This window comes from Zalophus californianus, chromosome 2 (assembly GCF_009762305.2).
Source record: "Zalophus californianus isolate mZalCal1 chromosome 2, mZalCal1.pri.v2, whole genome shotgun sequence".
NCBI lineage: Eukaryota > Metazoa > Chordata > Mammalia > Carnivora > Otariidae > Zalophus > Zalophus californianus.
Genome location: NC_045596.1, coordinates 32,404,527 through 32,423,366, shown reverse-complemented (window position 1 = coordinate 32,423,366; position 18,840 = coordinate 32,404,527). Strand labels below are relative to the sequence as shown.

The 18,840-nt window shown below is 41.8% G+C and overlaps 1 protein-coding gene across 4 annotated transcripts in view; it reads right to left on the bottom strand.

Annotated features, from left to right (window-relative positions):
* The window catches only part of WDR19 (WD repeat domain 19), a 119,780-nt gene that overhangs the window by 7,093 nt on the left and 93,847 nt on the right, over positions 1-18,840 (bottom strand). For all 4 annotated transcript variants that reach the window (XM_027600214.2, XM_027600213.1, XM_027600215.1 and 1 more), the window contains 8 exons: positions 13,031-13,108; positions 11,230-11,326; positions 9,717-9,841; positions 6,885-6,966; positions 5,013-5,163; positions 3,981-4,104; positions 3,134-3,210; positions 2,698-2,822 (listed from right to left, as the gene is read on the bottom strand). In XM_027600214.2, coding sequence (XP_027456015.1) covers positions 2,711-2,822; positions 3,134-3,210; positions 3,981-4,104; positions 5,013-5,163; positions 6,885-6,966; positions 9,717-9,841; positions 11,230-11,326; positions 13,031-13,108 — 846 coding nt within the window. In that variant the 3' untranslated portion in view covers positions 2,698-2,710. The remainder of the gene's footprint in view (positions 1-2,697; positions 2,823-3,133; positions 3,211-3,980; positions 4,105-5,012; positions 5,164-6,884; positions 6,967-9,716; positions 9,842-11,229; positions 11,327-13,030; positions 13,109-18,840) is intronic.

Below are 18,840 nucleotides of genomic sequence, written 5' to 3'. Positions count from 1 at the left end.
CAACCCTAAGTGTCCATCTACACTGGATAAAGAAAATGGCACATGTATGCACGCATGCACATAAACACAGGAATATTATTCAGCATAAAAAGGAAATACTGTCATTTGCAACAACATGGATGGACCCTGAGGGGGAGGGCACTATGGTAAGTGAAATTAGAGAAAGACAAAATACTGTATAGTCTCACTTCTGTGTATGAAAAAAAAATGGAATTGGAATTCATGGATACAGAGAACAGTTTGTTGTTGCCAGAGGCATGGGGTGGGGAGTGGGTGGAAGGGATGAAGGTGGTCAAAAGTCTTGGGGATATAATGTACCGCATGTTAACTATAGTTAACCATATTGTATATTTGGAAGTTACTAAGAGATTTAAAAGTTATTAACCACACCTCTGTGTGGTATGGATGTTAACTCACTGTGGTAATCATACCTGTATATATAACCATTATGTTATACACCTAAAACAACTAATGTCAACTACCAATAAAAAAAATTGACATAGTTAATGTATATTATTTTAAGATGCTAAATTTATGATAATATGTTATACAGCAACAGGAAAACAAAATAAATCCCAATCATAATTTGAGGAAGTTTTAAAAATAGAATTTGACAAGCTGATTCTGAAATTTTATAGGGAGATGGAAAGGATTAAGCGTAGTCAAAACAATCTTGGAAAGAAATGAGAACACTGGAGGATCCACAGTACCTGACTTTAAGATATACTAGAAAGCCACAGTAACCAAGACAGTGTAGTACTGAAATAGGGGACAAATACATCAATGGAAAAGAAGAGAGGGTCCAGAAATAGATCGATATATAAAACCTCACTGATTTTCAACAAAAGCACCCAAGCAATTCAATGAGGAAAGAAAGTATTTTTCAACAAATGATATCGGAAGACTGGATATCCAGTTGGGGCAGGGGAGAATCTCAGTCCTCACAATGTAAACAAAAATAATTTCAAAATGGATCGCAGACCTAGAGCTTCTAGAAGAAAACATATTAGAATATGCTTGGGACTTGTTAGTAGGCAAATATTTTTTTAGACAGGATACAATAAACATAAAACTTAAAAATGTATAAATTATAAATTCCATCAAAATCTCATCAAAAGATACCATTAAGGAGAAGAATTGGGAAGCCACAGAAAGAGAAAATATTTGCAAAATATATCTGACAGACCTATATCTAGAAAATACAAATAAAAGAAGTTTTACAACTCAGTTAACAAAAAGACAACCCAGTAACAATGGGGAAAGAACAGTCTTCAGCAAAAGGTACTGGGACATGTACATGGCAAAAGAGGGAAGTTGGATCCCTAAACTCACACCATACACAAAAATTAAATGGATCAAAGATGTAAATGTAAGAACAACAACTATAAAACTCTTAAGATATGACTCCAAAAGCACAAGTAACCAAAGGGGGGGAAAAACAGGGAAAAAAAGATAAACTGGACTTCATTAAAATAAAAATGTTTACATCAAAGGATACTATCAAGAAAGTAAAAAATTCTTCCACAGGATGGGAGAAGATAGTTGCAAGTCATGTATCTGATAAAACACGGGTTTCTAGGGTCTGTTAAGAATTCTTATAACTCAAAAAAAAAAAAATTCTTATAACTCAGCTATAAAAAGACAAATTACCCAGTTAAAAAACGGGTAAAGGACTTGGATAGACAGTTCTCCAAAGAAGATACACAATGACCAACAAGCATGTGAAAAGATGCTCCATATCCTTTGTCATTAGGAAAATGGGAAATCAAAACCACAAATGAGATACCACTTCACACCTACTAGAATGATTATAAACAAAAAGACATGTTGATGAGGATGTGGGGAAACCCAAGCCTTCGTATGCTGCTGGTGGGAATGTAAGAGCGTGCAGGTGCTCTGGAAAGCAGTCTGGAGTTCAAGGACCAGCAAAGAGGCTAGTGGGGCTGCCCCCCAGTGAGAAGAGGCAGCGGCTGACGCTCTTTGTTTTTGCACGTGCGATAAGAAGCTCCTGGAGGGTTTATGAAGGAACTTGATACACTGCAGGCAGACTGAGAGGACTTGCCCATGGACTGGGTGACAGGGGTGAGGGTGAGATGAGTCACAGATAATGACCGGGCTTCCACCCTGACCAGCGGCTTGAACGGAGCAGCTCCTGACTGAGGCAGGTGGTGAGAGAACCTAGAGTCGCGTTTTACCTAGGTTAGGGGAGATGCCGTGGCAGGGACTAAGCTCCCTGCCTCCCTTTGCGATATGTGTGGCCATGAGAAAATTCTTGCCAATGGAATGCAAATGGAAGGGGTGTGTGCAGCTTCCATGTGACACGAATGAGACTTGGAAAGAAAAAGGGATTTCTCAAATCTGTGGATGCCAAAAGTTTTATAATATATTCTGAACTTTAAAAAACTCCACTGTTACTAGCTGGCTCTAGTTTTAATGGACTGATTAAAAAGAAGCCCCTGTGATTTGATAAAATACATTATAGTTGGAATCCTTGATGCTGCTTGGCCAAAAAGCCTTTGTCACCACGGAGACAGTTCGACTAGCATCTCTAAAGGACACTGTTTGTTGTCAGATTCTTCAAATCGGACAAAGTTACATGATGCACAAAAAGGGGCTACTCCAATACAAACTGTAAAACTCTGTCTACTCTGTGGCCCCTTGTGCCCTGGGAAAGGGAGTAGATGGTCTGGGACTTACCTGCACAGGCCACTCACTGCTCCACCTCTGTTCGCAGGTACTGGGTACAGTCTGAGATTTTTTTTAGTTGAGCAAAGTTTAATCTTTCTGAACACATAGGACATGTGCTTTCAGTGTTTAACATGCTGTTTGGGGGAGGGAAAGGCAGAGTAGATTAAATATATACTATTCCTTTAGCTTTGGGTTATTCTAATGTGAAAAACGATTCCTGTCTACACCTCCTTAGTACATATTCATCACGCAATTTAAGAATTAGGAATATTCAGTCTCATGCAAGATCCTCTTTAAGGATAATGGTCTCAAAGGTCATAGAAGGTTTGGGTCTTTAGAGATCTTTAGGAATGTGAATAAGGAAACCTCAAATTAAAAGAGTGGTTGAACGAAAGGCCTATTTTTGGGTAAATCTGTGTGACTGAATGAAACAATGCACACTTACATCTTAAATTCTGAGTACAGAGCAGGGAATTCGCAATGTGGACACACAGTCCAGTCATCCTTCAACATGTGTCGACCCTGGAAACAGTACATTTAAGAATAAAATTCATCATTTAAAAAATTCCTGCCATTGTTCAATTATAATAAATGTATTAAAATTAAAAGCCAAGACCTCTAAATTAGGTGAGCAACTGACTAGAAAGAGATGGCATCAAACAGACTGAAGCCAGATTTCATTTATCACATTCATGTATAAAGAATAGTCTTCAATTTTGTGACATCATTACCTAAATTTATTTCCCTTTAAAATAAAGTTTATGTTAGCCTAGTGATTAACGAATAATCTGGTATCTAAAATTTTCTAATAGGGGGCACCTGGGTGGCTCAGTCGGTTGAGTGTCTGACTCTTGATTTTGGCTCAGGTCATGGGATCGAGTCCTGTGAACCCTGTGTTGGGCTTCGTGCTCAGCGTCGAGTCTGCTTGTCCCTCTCCTCCTCCTGCCCCCCCCCCCCCCAACTCATGCACGTACTCTCTTTCAAATAAAATAAAATCTTTAAAAAACTTTTCTACTAGGTCTTAATATTAATAATAAAAACCACCACTTATTCAGTATGCCAGGTAGTGCACTAAGGCTTCACACATGTTCTGTCATCAACCTGCAGTTTATCTCAATAGGCAGCCATTGTTATGGTTGGACCTAGCAAGGTAAAGCAAATTGCAGAAGGTTATATAGCCAATAAAGCAGCAGAAAAAGGATTTAAGCCCAGGACCATCTGATCGCCAAGTGTGCTTTTCACACATCAAGTATTCAAATGGACTATATAAATAGAAGATACAAAGAACTTACTGTTGCAATGCAATATGGGATGTTATTTTTACATCCAGGACAGAGGAGTTCACACTCTGGGAGAAGAAATTCGCAGAACGGACATGGGGTTGTGGCCTCTTCTGTCTCGGATGTATCAGGTCTCCTGTGAGAGAGAATCATGTGGAATATGCCTACTTCTTCAGTCAGGATCTGAGACTAGAGAGAAGCTCACATCAGCCTGCACTCCAGCTCAGGGAGGAAGGAGAGGGACTGAGTGGTTAAACTGGAGCATTATCCAGGCCACGTTTGGGGGCTGGAGTTCACAGCCCGGTGAATGGCAGAAACGTGAGTGGGTCTTGCTGGATCTTCTCTTCCTGTGCCACCGATGCCTTTGATGGGCCAAGCTCACTGCTTCCCCTCTGTCTCCCCCTTTTGTGGACTGAAGCGGTAAAGGCTGTTCAGGGCTGTGCAACAGGACTTCCTGTGACAATGGCAATGTTCCAATTCTGCGCTCTCCAGTATGGTAACCAGGAGCCACGTGAAGCTTCTGAGCACTTGAAATGGATAGTGGGAGGAACTAGGGTTTATATTTTTTAAAATTTTAATTAATTTAAATTTAAATAGCCACACGTGGCTAGCAGTTACCATATGAGACCTCAAAGCTGTAGAGGAGTCTTCTGTGGGGAGAGAATGACTAGCTTTTCTTCCGAGCTAGTGCCCAGGCTACAGTGGCACTAAACGGTCAGGGTAGATGTATGCGCTCTAGCTCCCCCCGCCCCCCGCCGACTCTCAACGAGGAGGAACCCTCTGTGTTCCAGATGACAAAGCTGGAAGACAGAGGGCTCTGTCCTTGCATCAGGACACAGCAGCCCTGAGCCATGACACTGTGTTTAGGAGTCAAATACTGACTTTTTCAAGCCATTGTTGGGTTTTCTGCTGCTGGTAGCTGAACACAATCCTAATCGCCACCCGCAGTCCATTCTCTGCCTGAGTCTGCACATTAGCAGCCAGGGTCTGAAAACTCCATTTGTGAAATGTGATGAGATAGCAGAATCAGCTGTCACTGCCTACCTGACCATGGCCTCAATCTTCTTTTTGTATTTGGCATCTATTTTGTTGCGGTACTCGGGCCTCATCAACATGGCTGCAAAGCTGAAAGCAGAGTTCTTCAGGCCTGCTCGGTGACACTCGATCACCGTGGACGTCAGGATTGGCACAATGTCTGCAATACACACGGGAGAGCAGAAAGCCCAGGGCTTCTGCTGTCATGACTCTCCCCATTCAGGAGGACAACACAGTCGCAACTCTAAGTTTGCTTTTCCTGGCAAAGAACCAGATAGGACCTGTTTCATGAGGAAAGGGTGCTCGTCAAAATGTCCTTCCTGTGATTATACTGTGTTTTGCCTTGTAGCCCCGGGACCTGCACTCCCTTGATGTCCCCTTTTGCCTATACCTTCCCAAACCACTCAGATGGGTTTTTGCGCTTGACAGGACTGCCTGTGAAGGGTCAGGGAGATTAGTCATTTTATGCACTGATCTCTCTGCGTGCATCTGTGTCTTCAGGACAGATACCCAGGAGGTGAATTACTGGATCAAAGAACGTGACTTTTTTAAAAAAAATGCTCTTAGCACAAATTGCCAAATTGCTTTCTAGAAAGGCCATACCAATGTCCATTCCTAGGAGCAGTCATGTGAGTGCCCGTCCAATTGCACCCTTTGCCAGCATGGTATACAATTATTGTAAAATCTTTTTCATGTAACAAAAAGAATATAGTTATAGAAGAGGGGTTGTTGAATTTTGACCCGTGGGCCAAATCTGGCCCTCTGTTTTTGTATGGCTCATGAGCTAAGAGTGGCCTTTATGTTTTCAATGGTTGAAAAAAAATCAAAAGAAAAATATTTTGTGACATGTGAAAATTATATGACATTCAAATGTCAGCATCCAAAATAAAATTCTATTGGAACACAGCCATGCTCATTCATTTCCTTACAGTTTATATAAAAATAGTAGCTGTGACAGATCGTTACGATCCCTGAAGCCCCAGACGTTTGACATCTGTACTTTTACAGAAAGATTCTGTTGACCCCCGTCATAGAATGTGAGAAAGTCTTTTAACTGAAGAATGTTATAACGACATGTTGTTAGGAATAATGGGACCTTTTATAGTGGCAGTGGCCTATTGTGGCTGAGAGCGGAGTCAGACTTACTAGCTAACAGTATGATCTTGGGCAAGTGTTACTGCACTTCTTCTGCCTCCGTTTGCTTCTCTTGTGAAATAGGGAAAATAAGAAGAGTACCCATGGGTGTAGTTTGAGGCTGTTATCCTTAGAAAGATCTGCTTGATCTTGGCTGGCATCTGGGAACTTGGATTTTGGGGGAGTTTCTACCATTTCCAGATCAGAGTGGCTCACTGTGCCTAAATTCTCTGTACGGTGTGGTTTATGCTGAACACCTGCTTTCTGGGAGTCTGGAAGTGTTTCCATGCCAGGTAGGGGGTGCCTACATGACCAGCCCCCAGTACAACCCCTGGGTACTGAGTCTCTCATGAGCACCTCCGGTAGACACCATTTTACATGTGTTGTCACACAACTCACTGCTGGAGGAGTGTGTCCTGTGTGACTCCACTTGGAGGGGATTCTTGGAAACATGCACCTGTTCTCATCCAGACTTCGCCCCGCGCCCCTTTTCCCTTTGACAGTTTGGGTTTGTATTCTGCTGAAATAAATCTTAGCCTTCAACACTACTATGTGTTGCGTTCTGTGAGTCCTAGTGAACTTGGGGGTGGTCTTGGGGTCCCATTAGACTACTTCCTGGGGTGGATGTGAAGATTAATGAGTTAATCTGTGTAGAGAACAGTGACTGGCAGAGTTAGTGACTGTAGATCTTACAGTGCCACCCCGATGCACAAATATGGGTGACAGGCCCTTCTCAATAGTACTTACGTGACGGAAACTTGCTGATGTTGTTGGCCACCCGAATAAGCATACGTGCCCCTTTCATATGATCTCCATTTTTAACATGAATCTGAAATAAACGACATATTTTACTCGAGATTTTGATTAACTCTTAATTCATGCTTTATTCCCCCAAATAATCAGTTCCTTCATTATGACCCTGAACAGGGTTGTCCCATGATCCTCACAGCCTTACTTGGCTTATGGCACTTGGGATTTCTCCTTCATTTCTCCTTCCAGCAGCTGCTGCCTGGCCCCGTGGCCTCACTGACCTTACCCCTCCTCTATGCTCTGCTTTTTACTTTGCCCCAGACCATGTGACATGAGTTCACATCCCTGATCCATCTCTTACTGGCCATTTTTGGAGGGCTAATAATACCAACTTTGCCAAGTTGTGAGACCTGAAAGCCGAGTCTTTCAGGCAGAAAGAGAGGATGAGTTGTTAAAGAGGGCAAAGGGGCAGCGGCAGCTGCAGGGCCTGAGGTTGGGTGAGTACTGAGTATGAGTGGGGCCTGTGACGCTTAGGATGAGAGGAGGCTTGGAGAGCCAGCGGGGCCAGGCCATGATGTCGCCGTGTCATCCAGCAAGATGGGGCAGCCCACAGAGGTGAGGCGGGGGGTGGGGGGTGTTGTGGGTAGGGGTGGGGGTGGAGAGAAGTAGAGCCAATAGGAGGCAGAACTGGTGGTATTTGGTGAGAATGTGCAGGCATCAGGTCTGAGCATTTACTGCTACAAGAGAAATACGAACTGAATCTAAAGCTGCTTGTCCTGCGCTGACTGGGCCTCAGACTGCCCAGCTCTGTCATCCAGACTCAAAGGTCCCAGGCTGTCCCTCTGTCAAAATCCCTGTTCCAGCTCTGGGAGGAAGCATCCACCAAAGCTGTCTTGATATCCCCTGAAATGTGGATGACTTTCTTCAGTCCTTTGGGTCAAAGATGCCTGTGACATTTTTACATCAATTTGTTCTTACTTGAAAAGGTTTAACAGTTTCTTGGTATCGCGAGCAGTTACACGTCTTGAGAATGTGTGGTGCTTGCCTAAGAGTCGAGAACTACAGCAAAATGGGGAAGAGTCCCAGGTGCCCTTCAGCGGGAGGGGGAGAGGGTGTCTGGGGCCAGAGGAAAAGAAAAAGACTTGAGAACCATCCCTGTGACTTAGGGTAGAAAGCCCTGGTCCTGGAGGGCTGCTTGCTTATAGGATTCCCCAACTTTTGCTTCCTGTCTTCCACCCCCAAAAGCTCCATTTTGCTGGATTCGGTGCCCGCGGCACATGGGCACCACCACTCATGTCCGCACTTGAGAGAGACCGCCCTTCTCTCTTTCTATTCCTTTCCAAATGAGACGAGGGGTCCTCCTGCTGCCCTGGAGGGAAGTATACTCTCGAGGGTTGCAAGTTGGAATTCTCGCTTTTTTCTTACCATCAGTGTTACCAAACTGTGTGGCCTCATGTGGTAGCTACTAGCCACATACGGCTATTTAAATTTTAAAATTAAAATTATATAAAATTAAAACATGTAGTTTCTCAGTCGCACTAGCTTTATTTCCGGTGCTCCGCGGCCAGGCTGGTGGCTGCCATGTGGGGCAGCACAGACACAGCCACCTACAACACTAGAAAGTTCTGGACAGTGCGGGGAGAGGCCATAACTAGGATCTAAATCATTCGTAACATGACTCCTCTATCCTAGGTAGTGTCCAAATTCAATAAGCTCTTGGGGACTGGCCTGCAAACCAAGTTAACATTAATAGGGGAAGATGTACTTTGATTCGATGAAAATTTGGAAAAATATGTAAGTTGGATTCTGCCCGTATCTTTACAGAGATATGTGTGTAAATATATTACAAAATTTACATATATTTACACACATATAACATTTAGGTAAATTGTACATACATGTATTTGAGGTTTGCGTGCTATGGTTTATTTTTATTAAGAATTACTCATTGAAAAGACAGAATACACAACTGGACATAAATATAATCCTAATGTGGTCAAAAAAAAAATAAGAGTGCACACATGTATTTACCAAAGTATATAGAGGATATATACAGCTCAATGTTAACAGCTGTTGTATCTGGTGATGGACTTAAAGGGTAAACTACTTTTTTTTAAGATTTTTTTATTTTTTTAAAGATTTATTTGGGGGAGGGTCAGAGGGAGAAGGAGACCCCCCGCTGAGCAGGGAGCCCGAGTGGGACTCGATCCCGGGACTCCAGGATCATGACCTGAGCCGAAGGCAGTCGCTTAACCAACTGAGCCACCCAGGCACCCCAATAAATTACTTTTTCATTATACTCCTACATTCTCTAAATTTCCTCTGTGAATATGTATCATTTTTATATTCAGATGAAAACTAAATAGTATTAAACATTGTGGAATTGTAATAAAATCCACTCTTAGAATTCATAAACTAGTAAGCTCTAGCTAAACAAAAATGCCTTAAGTAAACCTTCTTTTTGACCAGGTAATACATTTATATGCTTCAAAATCAAGACAAGATAGAAATACAGACACAGAGAAACGTGCTCTCCTTCTTGTCCCCTGACTGGGGATTACTGCCATGCCTCCTCTACTTTTGCTAGCTAGACTCTGGAGTCTATTTCTAGTTTTATTTGCAACGAATATATATTCATTCTTATTTTCTGCCCTTTTGTACATAAAAGGTAGCAGACTGTATAATTATCCTGTATGTTGCTGCTTTTCACTTAACAATACAGAGATCTAGAAAATCACTCTAATCCAATGGAGAGGTGCCCCTAAGAATTCCCTTCAGGTGATAAACTCATTTGGCACATTGTGTCCCAAGTCACTCAAGGGGTCTTACCTTCACTAGTATATAACTGTGCAGAATCATGAGGTTGGTGGCCATCTCAGAGGGAATTTTGATCTTCTGGGATTTAAGTTCTGCATACATGCTAAAGAGAACGTCGTGAGCATTCCGATAGTTTCCTGGAAAAAAGGTGGCAAAATGACATTATTGCAAAGGATGAAATCTGAGGATTTTCTGTGGGCCCTCATTTTATTTTTTTGAAGTTCTTATATAAATTCCAGTTAGTTAACATGGAGTGTAATATTAGTTTCAGGTGTACAAGACAGGGATTCAGTACTTTCATACATCACCCGGTGCTCCTCACAATGTGAGCCCTCATTTTATAAGGAAATTTTGTTATTAGCAATATCTTTATAATTTCTTATATAAAGTAACTCAGTAGTTTCTCCTTTGGTAACTGATGGTATGAATATCCAGCCGGTCCCTCAGGGAGAAAATGGTGTCATCCTACACATCTCCCTCTTCCTCAGGACACCACCATCTGCCACCAAAGCCAATGGGTCATCAAGTTTGGAGTCTACCTTCTAAGTCTCCCAAACCCAGCCTGGCCCCAGGCCCACTTTAATGCTTCTTGCCACCTGTCTGCCATCTGTCCGCAGCAGCGTGCCCCTCTCTGCTTGTTCTGCCTCCATGCTGATGTCAGAGTGTTCTTGTAAAGATCTCAAGTTCACACTCCAACATGAAACCCTCCAAGGGCCTTAGGGATTGGCGGCAAATTCCCAAGCAAAGGGCTGGAGCCCTTCAGGATCTTCCAACTTCTGTTGTCTTCTGTCGTCTCCACCCTCGGGATAAGGTGGACCCTCTCCTGACGCCCTTCTACTGGATGTCCTTTCCATCATCGCTCTTCTCACCCTGCATAACCACCCTGAGCCTACTTTCCGTCTCTCCCACCAAATCATGACTCCCTGAGGGCGGAACTGTGGCTCAGTCTTCTGCATCCTGAGCTCCCACCAAGTACCCTGCACTAGGTGTTAGATCAATAACGTAATGACTGACTTAATTCCATAGTTGCTGAAACTGTGTTCCATATTTATGAACATCTAAAAGAATCAGCTTGCAAAAACTGGATGTCAGACTAATTCTCTTGGTCAATAAATATTTAGAGAGCATGTAAGTAAGTGAACAGAACCGTTCTGGAGGTTCTATAAATAGTCCCTGCATACTATTAAGAACTAGGTCAATTATAATACCACATCATTTCCCATCTTCTCATATCTCTTCTGTTGTTATAGGCAAACACATGGGATGGCAAGAAAGTGCTCTAAGTGTGGGCGAGGGGCCGCGGGGCGGAGAAGGCCGTGCCGGGGAGAGGAAACAGCATGATCAAGAGAAGGCGTTAGCGGAGTTACTCTGTGATGGGGAAGTATCTTGCTTCTCTCGAACCCAGGTCTTCTGGGTTCAGAGCAAACCCAGATCAGAAAAGGGCTACTACTTCCTGCGCAGAAAAGGGGCTGGAGTTTGATTCTCCTGCTTGAATATGAGAAAAACACGAATGCCCGGGGCCTACCGGCAGACTGCTCTTCTCTGGCAATGATGATGGCGGTCCGCGCAGCCTCTCGGTATTGCTTCAGGGCCATGTACAAGCGGAACAGGTACTTGGCATCCTGACATACAAACCGTTACAGAAACATCACTTTCTTCATTAGCTAACAGGAGAAACACCTACAATTTTGCATTTCAGTTGGAATCCACTTTTGATACGGTTTTTAAAAAATCCATTGAATAAAGTATTTATCAAGTATTTATTCATAGTTTAGTATGTGCCAGGTTGTATTCTAAGTACTTGAGAAATATTAATGTTTAAATCCTCATGCCCTCCCTGGGAGGAAGGCACAATTATATACTAATTGCACTGGTGATAAGCAAACACAGCGGGACCTCTCCAGAGTCTGGATCTGAGCCATAGTGATCGGGCTTTAGAGTCTGTGTTCCTAACCCTACTCCATAGACTTACCTCCTGTGTGCTTGAAATCAAAATGTATTCTTAATACAGTGTACCAACTTTGTAAAATTTCAAAAATTGCTACACCTATATATGTATTTCTCTGGCCCATAAAAAACTTTGGCCTTTGACTACTTTTCTATTCCTATTCTCTTCACCTCTAGACAACTTCCTATGCTGGTTTCCTGATTATTAAAATAAGCGGACATTGGGTGAGCTGGCTGGGAAGAGTTGAAGGGCCTGTGCCCTTTGGCAGGTTAACTTAGCCTCCCTGCGTCTCCATGTCTCTACCTGTGAAATACTGGAAATGGACCCGGAGATCAGGTTTGCTATAATCCTCTCCTGCTATGACATTCTAGCGCCTTCTCTCCAAATCAGGAACATGACTTCCTTCACAAGAAAATCACCTCAAACATCAAAGCCAAAGGGAAGAAAAAGCTCAAGGGTATCCTCAAAGGAAACTGTCCTCATCAGGACTGAAAGAAGACCAATGTCTGTGTGAACTCCTGAGTCACGAACTTTGAAAATATGTTCTTAATGATTTATTTCTACTTTATATTTACAGTGAGTTACTTTTATGCTAAATACGATTGTTATTAATTCCCATAACTTCTTTTTAAAGATTTTATTTATTTATTCATGAGAGACAGAGAGAGAGAAGCAGGGGGAGAAGCAGGCTCCCCACTGAGCAGGGAGCCCGATGTGGGACTCGATCCCAGGACCCTGGGATCATGACCTGAGCCAAAGGCAGACGCTCAACCATCTGAGCCACCCAGGCACCCTCCCATAACTTTTGAAATATGAACAAAGTATGCTGATTTTTAGGGATTAATGCTAACTCATAGTTCTAATAATAGTTTTCATAGTTCCCAGAATAAATACAACTCTTTAAGGGGGCGCCTGGGTGGCTCAGTCGGTTAAGCATCTGCCTTTGACTCAGGTCACGATCCCAGGGTCTTGGGATTGGGCCCCAAGTTGGGCTCCCTGCTCGGTGGGGAGCCTGCTTCTCCCTCTCCCTCTGCTGTCCCCTCTGCTTGTACTTGCTCTCGTTGCCAAATAAATAAATAAAATGTTAAAAAAAGAGAAAAACCTTTTTAACCTTTGAGGAAAATTGTGGGTGGTGAGAATCATTATCTTGGGGGTGAGGACTGTGCCTATTGCACAGGTGGCAATGCCAATTTCAAAGAGTGAATATATCCAATATCCTCTAAAATGCAGGGTCTGTCTAGCAGACCTCAAACTATATTCAGAGAGAAAATTTAATAAGTCTATGACGCAGAAGCCATTATAGGTAAAAACAGGGCAGAATAAAGTCAGATCATAACTCAACTACTTAAAATCCAAGTGACAACAACATTTCTAGTACCTTAGGCATGCCATCACTCTCTCCCATCAGGTGGTCTATCAGCTGACTGGTCAGCAGTTCATCTTTGGCCTGACCAACCTGTTTAGGAAGAGAAAGAAACCATAAATTCAGCATCTTAAAACTAGAAAGGAAGGGGAGTGGGGGGAGACAAAGAATCTTGTGCTAAGGAAATGGAATAAAAAAAATTGTAAAAATACCTGAAGTGTCTGACATGATATAAATTTAGGGTCTTTCTTCATTCATTTGTCGTCTCCATTAATAAAAGTCTATCCTTAGAAGCTATAGCTTCTCTAAGTGCCTATATCAAAAGTCCATTTTTTTTTTTTCCACACACACAATATACTTTTTGGATGTTTTGGTAAAAACTTCCTTAAGGTAAGTGACTATGACATCTAGATGGCAGGGCCTTGAGCACAGGAACCGGGCCTTCTGCGACAACATAGCACCAAGTGCTGCATCTCCAGTACTCCCCGAGGACATGCCCTCGTTCATGGCCACCTGGAGTCCAAAGCAGAAAAAGTATGGCCATAGGAGCCCAGAAGAGGGCAGGCGGCGGGAAGTGTGGGTGGAGTTCTAGAGAGGACGCTGGCCTGGAGACCTCGATCTGAGAGTCACCTCCATGAAGGTCAGAGTTCAATCACTGATGTGTGGTGTGGTGTCGATCAGGAAAAATTATGGACCATATTGGAGGATGGCAATGTGTCAGTTTTAGCTAGTAGGAATAATTATTGACAAGAGTAGGAGGCTTAAGAGTCTTGTGTCTATAAAAGAGGGGTGAGCCAAGAACAGAACTGGAGCTCCACCAAAGGGAACGAACACTGAAGAGTGCAGCGCTGCCCTCCTCGCATTAATGACACAGTCAGAAAAGCCGGTGGAAAATGAAGGAGACAGTCATTAAGACACAGCAACATATGGCCTAGCTTGCTACACCTCAGGGGAAAGGACAAAGAGAAGTTAGAAAGTTCCTTGTGCACAAGGGATCGTAGTGAACCTGTGGAGTGGAGAGGCTCTTGTGGCTGCAGAATTTCTACACACTTGTGTGTCATCAGTGCAAGAAAGCTACGCTTTGATAAATCTGTTGCCTCTGCTTATCCCATTGCTATAAGGAAGGGACGCTGTAAGGAAGAGAAATCCTGTACAGTTCCTCATCTTGATGGCTTTTGTGGATGGTTTTGGGTGAATAAGTCAGTACAGAGACATGGTTAAAGCAAGGGCTCTGGAGTTAGCCTGCCTGAGGTCAAAGGATCATCTGTGTGATCTTCAGCAGGTAACTCTTGGGACTTCAATGAGGATAAAAATAATACCTAACTCACAGTACTGTTTTAAGGATTAAATAAGTTAATACCCTTAAAGGGCTTGGACTGGTGCTAAGCAGATGGCGTTGCCAGATATAGCAAATAAAAATACAGGGCACCTGATTAATCTGAATTTCAGAAGGTTGAACACACCCAAAATGTGAGGATAGATGGAAAGGGGAGCCAGTAAGGAATAGATGTGGCCACTCAGAATTAAAATTAAAAGGAGGATGGAGACAGAATGCTGAGGAACACTTACATTTAAGGAGCAGAGGAGTCAGTGAAGGAGGCTGAGAAGGGACCATCTGGGAAGTAACTGGAGAAGCAGTGCTCTAAAGGAGTACAAATTTCAGGAAACATGCAGTACAGTAGCATAAAATGCTGCCATAACATGGACTAAAGACTGAGAAGAGACTCAACGTGTTCAGCAAGTAAGAGATCAGCTGGGGACCTTTTAGAGAAGGTTTACAGTGAACCTGTGGGGAGGAGAGGCTCTGAAGTCAGCCTGCCTGAGGTCAAAGGATCACCTGTGTGATCTTCAGCAGGTAACTCTTGGGACCTCAACGAGGATACAAATAATACCTTATTTTTATAAGGTATAAAATAATACCTTTACAGAGAGGTGAAGGCAGAAGCTGACTGCAAAGAGGCAGGAGGGCCCCCAACAAGATAATGGATACTGTGAAGACCCATCTTTCTCATTCATCTCATGGGTTCACTCAGGTAATGATTCCCAACTAGGGCTCTACTACACACCCATCAACACACATACACCAAGAATGTATTTCAGAAACTTCAGGGGTAGGGGATGGGGGTGGGTGAAGTATGAATATTTTTAAGATATTCTCGATTACAGGATCAGCAGGTAAGAGTGCACAGATTAAAAGAAAATTTAAGTTAGGGGAGGGGGTCTTAAGGTGGAAAGAAATGGAGGACTGGAAGGAAATTTATATCATCTATATAGTGCTTTCACTGAGCTGGGAACCAACATGTGTTCAATTCAGCAAATATTTATTGAGTGCCCACAATATGCTAACCATTCTATGAAAAAACGGGTCCTTGACCTCGAGGAGCTATTAATCTGAAGGGGGATAACTGCAGTGGTAAGTGATGTTCAAACTACTTAGAGAAGATTCTAAGGAGGGTGAAATTTCATCCAGAAGCCATTTTAGGAAAGGCTTGTGTGTGAAGTGGGTCTTGCATGTTGTATAGGAGTGTGAAGACAGAGGTGTAGGAGGGAGGGTGGCCTAGGTGTAGGGGCCAGCAAGAGTGAAGGAACAAAGGAAGGGGAGCCCTGAACTACTCACGTAAAAGTGGCCAGTTTAGTGTAGCACAGACTACTGACCTAGAGGAGTGAATAGGCAATTTGCTTGGAAAGAAGACTTAGGGTTTAGTCCTAGCTCTATTATTTTCTATTTGGGTGGCTTTAGGTTAGTCATATCATCCTCTGGGACCTCCGTTTCCTCATCAATAAAATGGAGGAGGCTAGACTGGATCACTGCAGGGGTACCTAAGATTCTGTGATTCTTGAAGGATAGCTTGGGAATAAATTGTGAGGCAATGGGGAGTCACTCGAGGGTCTGCAGCTAAAGAATACAAGGATTCAAAACTGGACTTTAGGAAAATTATCCAGTAGTGAAGTTCACAATGCACTCATTTGAATGAATGAAGTAAGATATGTTGGTTTTATAGGCTACATGTCCCTGACTTAATAAAAATTATAATAAAATACATAGCATAACATCTAGAAGTAGATACTGCAGAATTAAAGAATACCAATAAAAGGAGAAAAAATCTGATAGCTGCAAGGGACATCTAGAATTTGATATTGATTCCTTTGACTTTTCTGAGAAATGCTCCTACTTCCATTTCAACCATGGGGTTCTAGTGGGACTTTCGTGCCCCGAAGACCCCATTCTCCATGACCAAAGAAGTGGGAATGTCAAGGGGTGGGAATTTAACCCAGTTTGCCAAAGCAGGATATTTCATCCCTGTGGCCACTAGTTGTTTAATCTTGGAATGGACATCTGAGCTAACCAAATCAGAATTATTCTGGATTTATGAATTTGGGACCAGAATTCCAGTCCATCTTTGGTAGGAAGGATGGGAAATGTATTCTTGAGAGCTACTGGAATTCTTGAGTCCAGCTTTCTGGAGGAAGTAGGTCTTAGAAAATGTTGTGGATATGCAGAGAAAACCAGAGAATGTACCTATTTTCATAATAAAATAAAATGACATTATGTAGATGGCCAGAGAATAATTTCCATTCTTAAATAATTTCACTGCAGCTTTAAATTCAGGTACTTTTAGAAAATACTAATTTTTTATGTCACAATAAAAAATACCAACATTTATAACTGAAAAGGCTTAGAAACAGAATATTCCTAGCACCCAAATTATGGTCTCTCAAACCATTTCTCACTAAAAGGAATCAGAACTCCTTAGAGAAATGGCTGATTCCACGTCTGGAGTAAGAAATGGAACCTGGCCACAGAAATCAGGCAAGAAAAAGAAATAAAAGGCACCCAAATTGGACAGGAAGAAATTAAAGTGTCACTATTTGCAAACAACATGATACTATACATAGAAAACCCTAATAAATCCACCAAGAAACCGTTGGAACTAATAAATAAATGTTGCAGGATACATAATCAATATGCAAAAATTTGTTACCTTTCTATACACTATTAATGAAACATTAGAAAGAGAAATTAAGAAAAGAATCCTATTTACGATTGCATCAAAAAGAATAAAATACCTACCAATAAATTTAACCAAGCAGGTGAAAGACTTGTACACTGAAAACCATAAGACACTGATGAAAGAAATTGAAGAAGACACAGATATAAGGAAAGATATTCCATGCTCATGGATTAGAAGACTATTGTTAAAAATGTCCCTATTATCCAAAGCAACCTAAGATTCATTGTGATACCTATCAAAACTCCAAAAGTGTGATACCTATCAAAACTTCAATGGCATACTTCACAGAACTAGAATAATTCTAAAATTTGTATGGAACCACAAAAAGATCCCAAATAGCCAAAGCAATGCTAAGAAGAACAAAGCTGCATGTAGGAATCATGCTCCCTGATTTTGAATTATACTACAAAGCTACAGTAATCAAAACAGTATGGTATTAGTACAAAAATAAACACACAGATTAATGGAACAGAGTTGAGAGCCCAGAAATAAACCCACACATATAGGGATGATTAATCTATGACAAAGGAGCCAAAAACACACAATGAAGAAAGGACAGTCTTTTTAATAAAAGTGTTGGGAGGGGCACCTGTATAGCTCAGTGACTCTAGATTTTAGCTCAGGTCATAATCTCAGGGTCAGGAGATCAAGCCCAATGTCAGGCTCCATGCTGAGCATGGAGCCTGCTTGGGATTCTGTCTCTCCCTCTCCCTCTGCCCTGAGCCTGTTTGTGCTCTCTCTCTAAAAAGAAAAAAATTTTAAAAAATAACAAATAACAAAATAAAAGTGAGTAAGACAGGTGCAGCCCCTGCCCCACTCCCCCACAAAGTTGGGAAAACTGGAAAGCCAAATTGAAAAGAATGAAACTAGATCACTTTGATACACTATACACAAAAATTAACTCAAAAGGTAAAGACTTGAATGCAAGACCTGAAACCATAGAATTCCTAAAAGAAAACATAGGAGGGTAAGCTCCTTGACATTAGTCTTAGTGATGTCTTTATAGATCTGACTCCAAAGGCAAGGCAAACAAAAGTAAAAGTAAACAAATGGGATTATATCAAACTAAAACGTTGCACAGCAAAGGAAACCATTACCAAAAGGAAAAGGAAATCTGAATGGGAGAAGATATTTGCAAACTATATATCCAATAAGGGGCTAATATCCAAACTATATATAAAAAATTCGTACAACTCAACAACAATAAAACCAACCTGATTAAAAAATGGGCAGAGGATCTGAATAGATATTTCTCCCATACAAATCACCAACAGGCACATGAAAAGATACTGCACACCACTAATTATAAGGAAAATGCAAATCAAAACCACAATAATATATCACCTAACACCTGCTAGAATCGTTGTTATCAAAAAGACAAGAAATAACAAGTGTTGGAGATGTAGAGAAAAGGGAACCCTGGTACACTGTTGGTGGGATTTTAAATTGGTACAGTCACTATGGAAAACAGTATGGAGATTCCTCAAAAAATTAAGAATAAGAAGTACCATATGCCCCAGCCATTCCACTTCTCAGTATTTATCCAAAGAATACAAAAACACTAATTTAAAAAAAAATGTTCCCTTATGTTTGTTGCAGCATTTACAATAGCCAAGATATGAAAACAAGTTTCCATTGATAGGATGAATGAAGATGTGGTGTGTGTATATATATATATACATATATATGTATACACACACACACACACAGACACACACACACCATGGAATACTACTCAGCCATAAAAAAGAATGAAATCTTGCCAAATGTGACAACATGGACTGACCTTGAGGGTATTATGCTAAGTGAAAT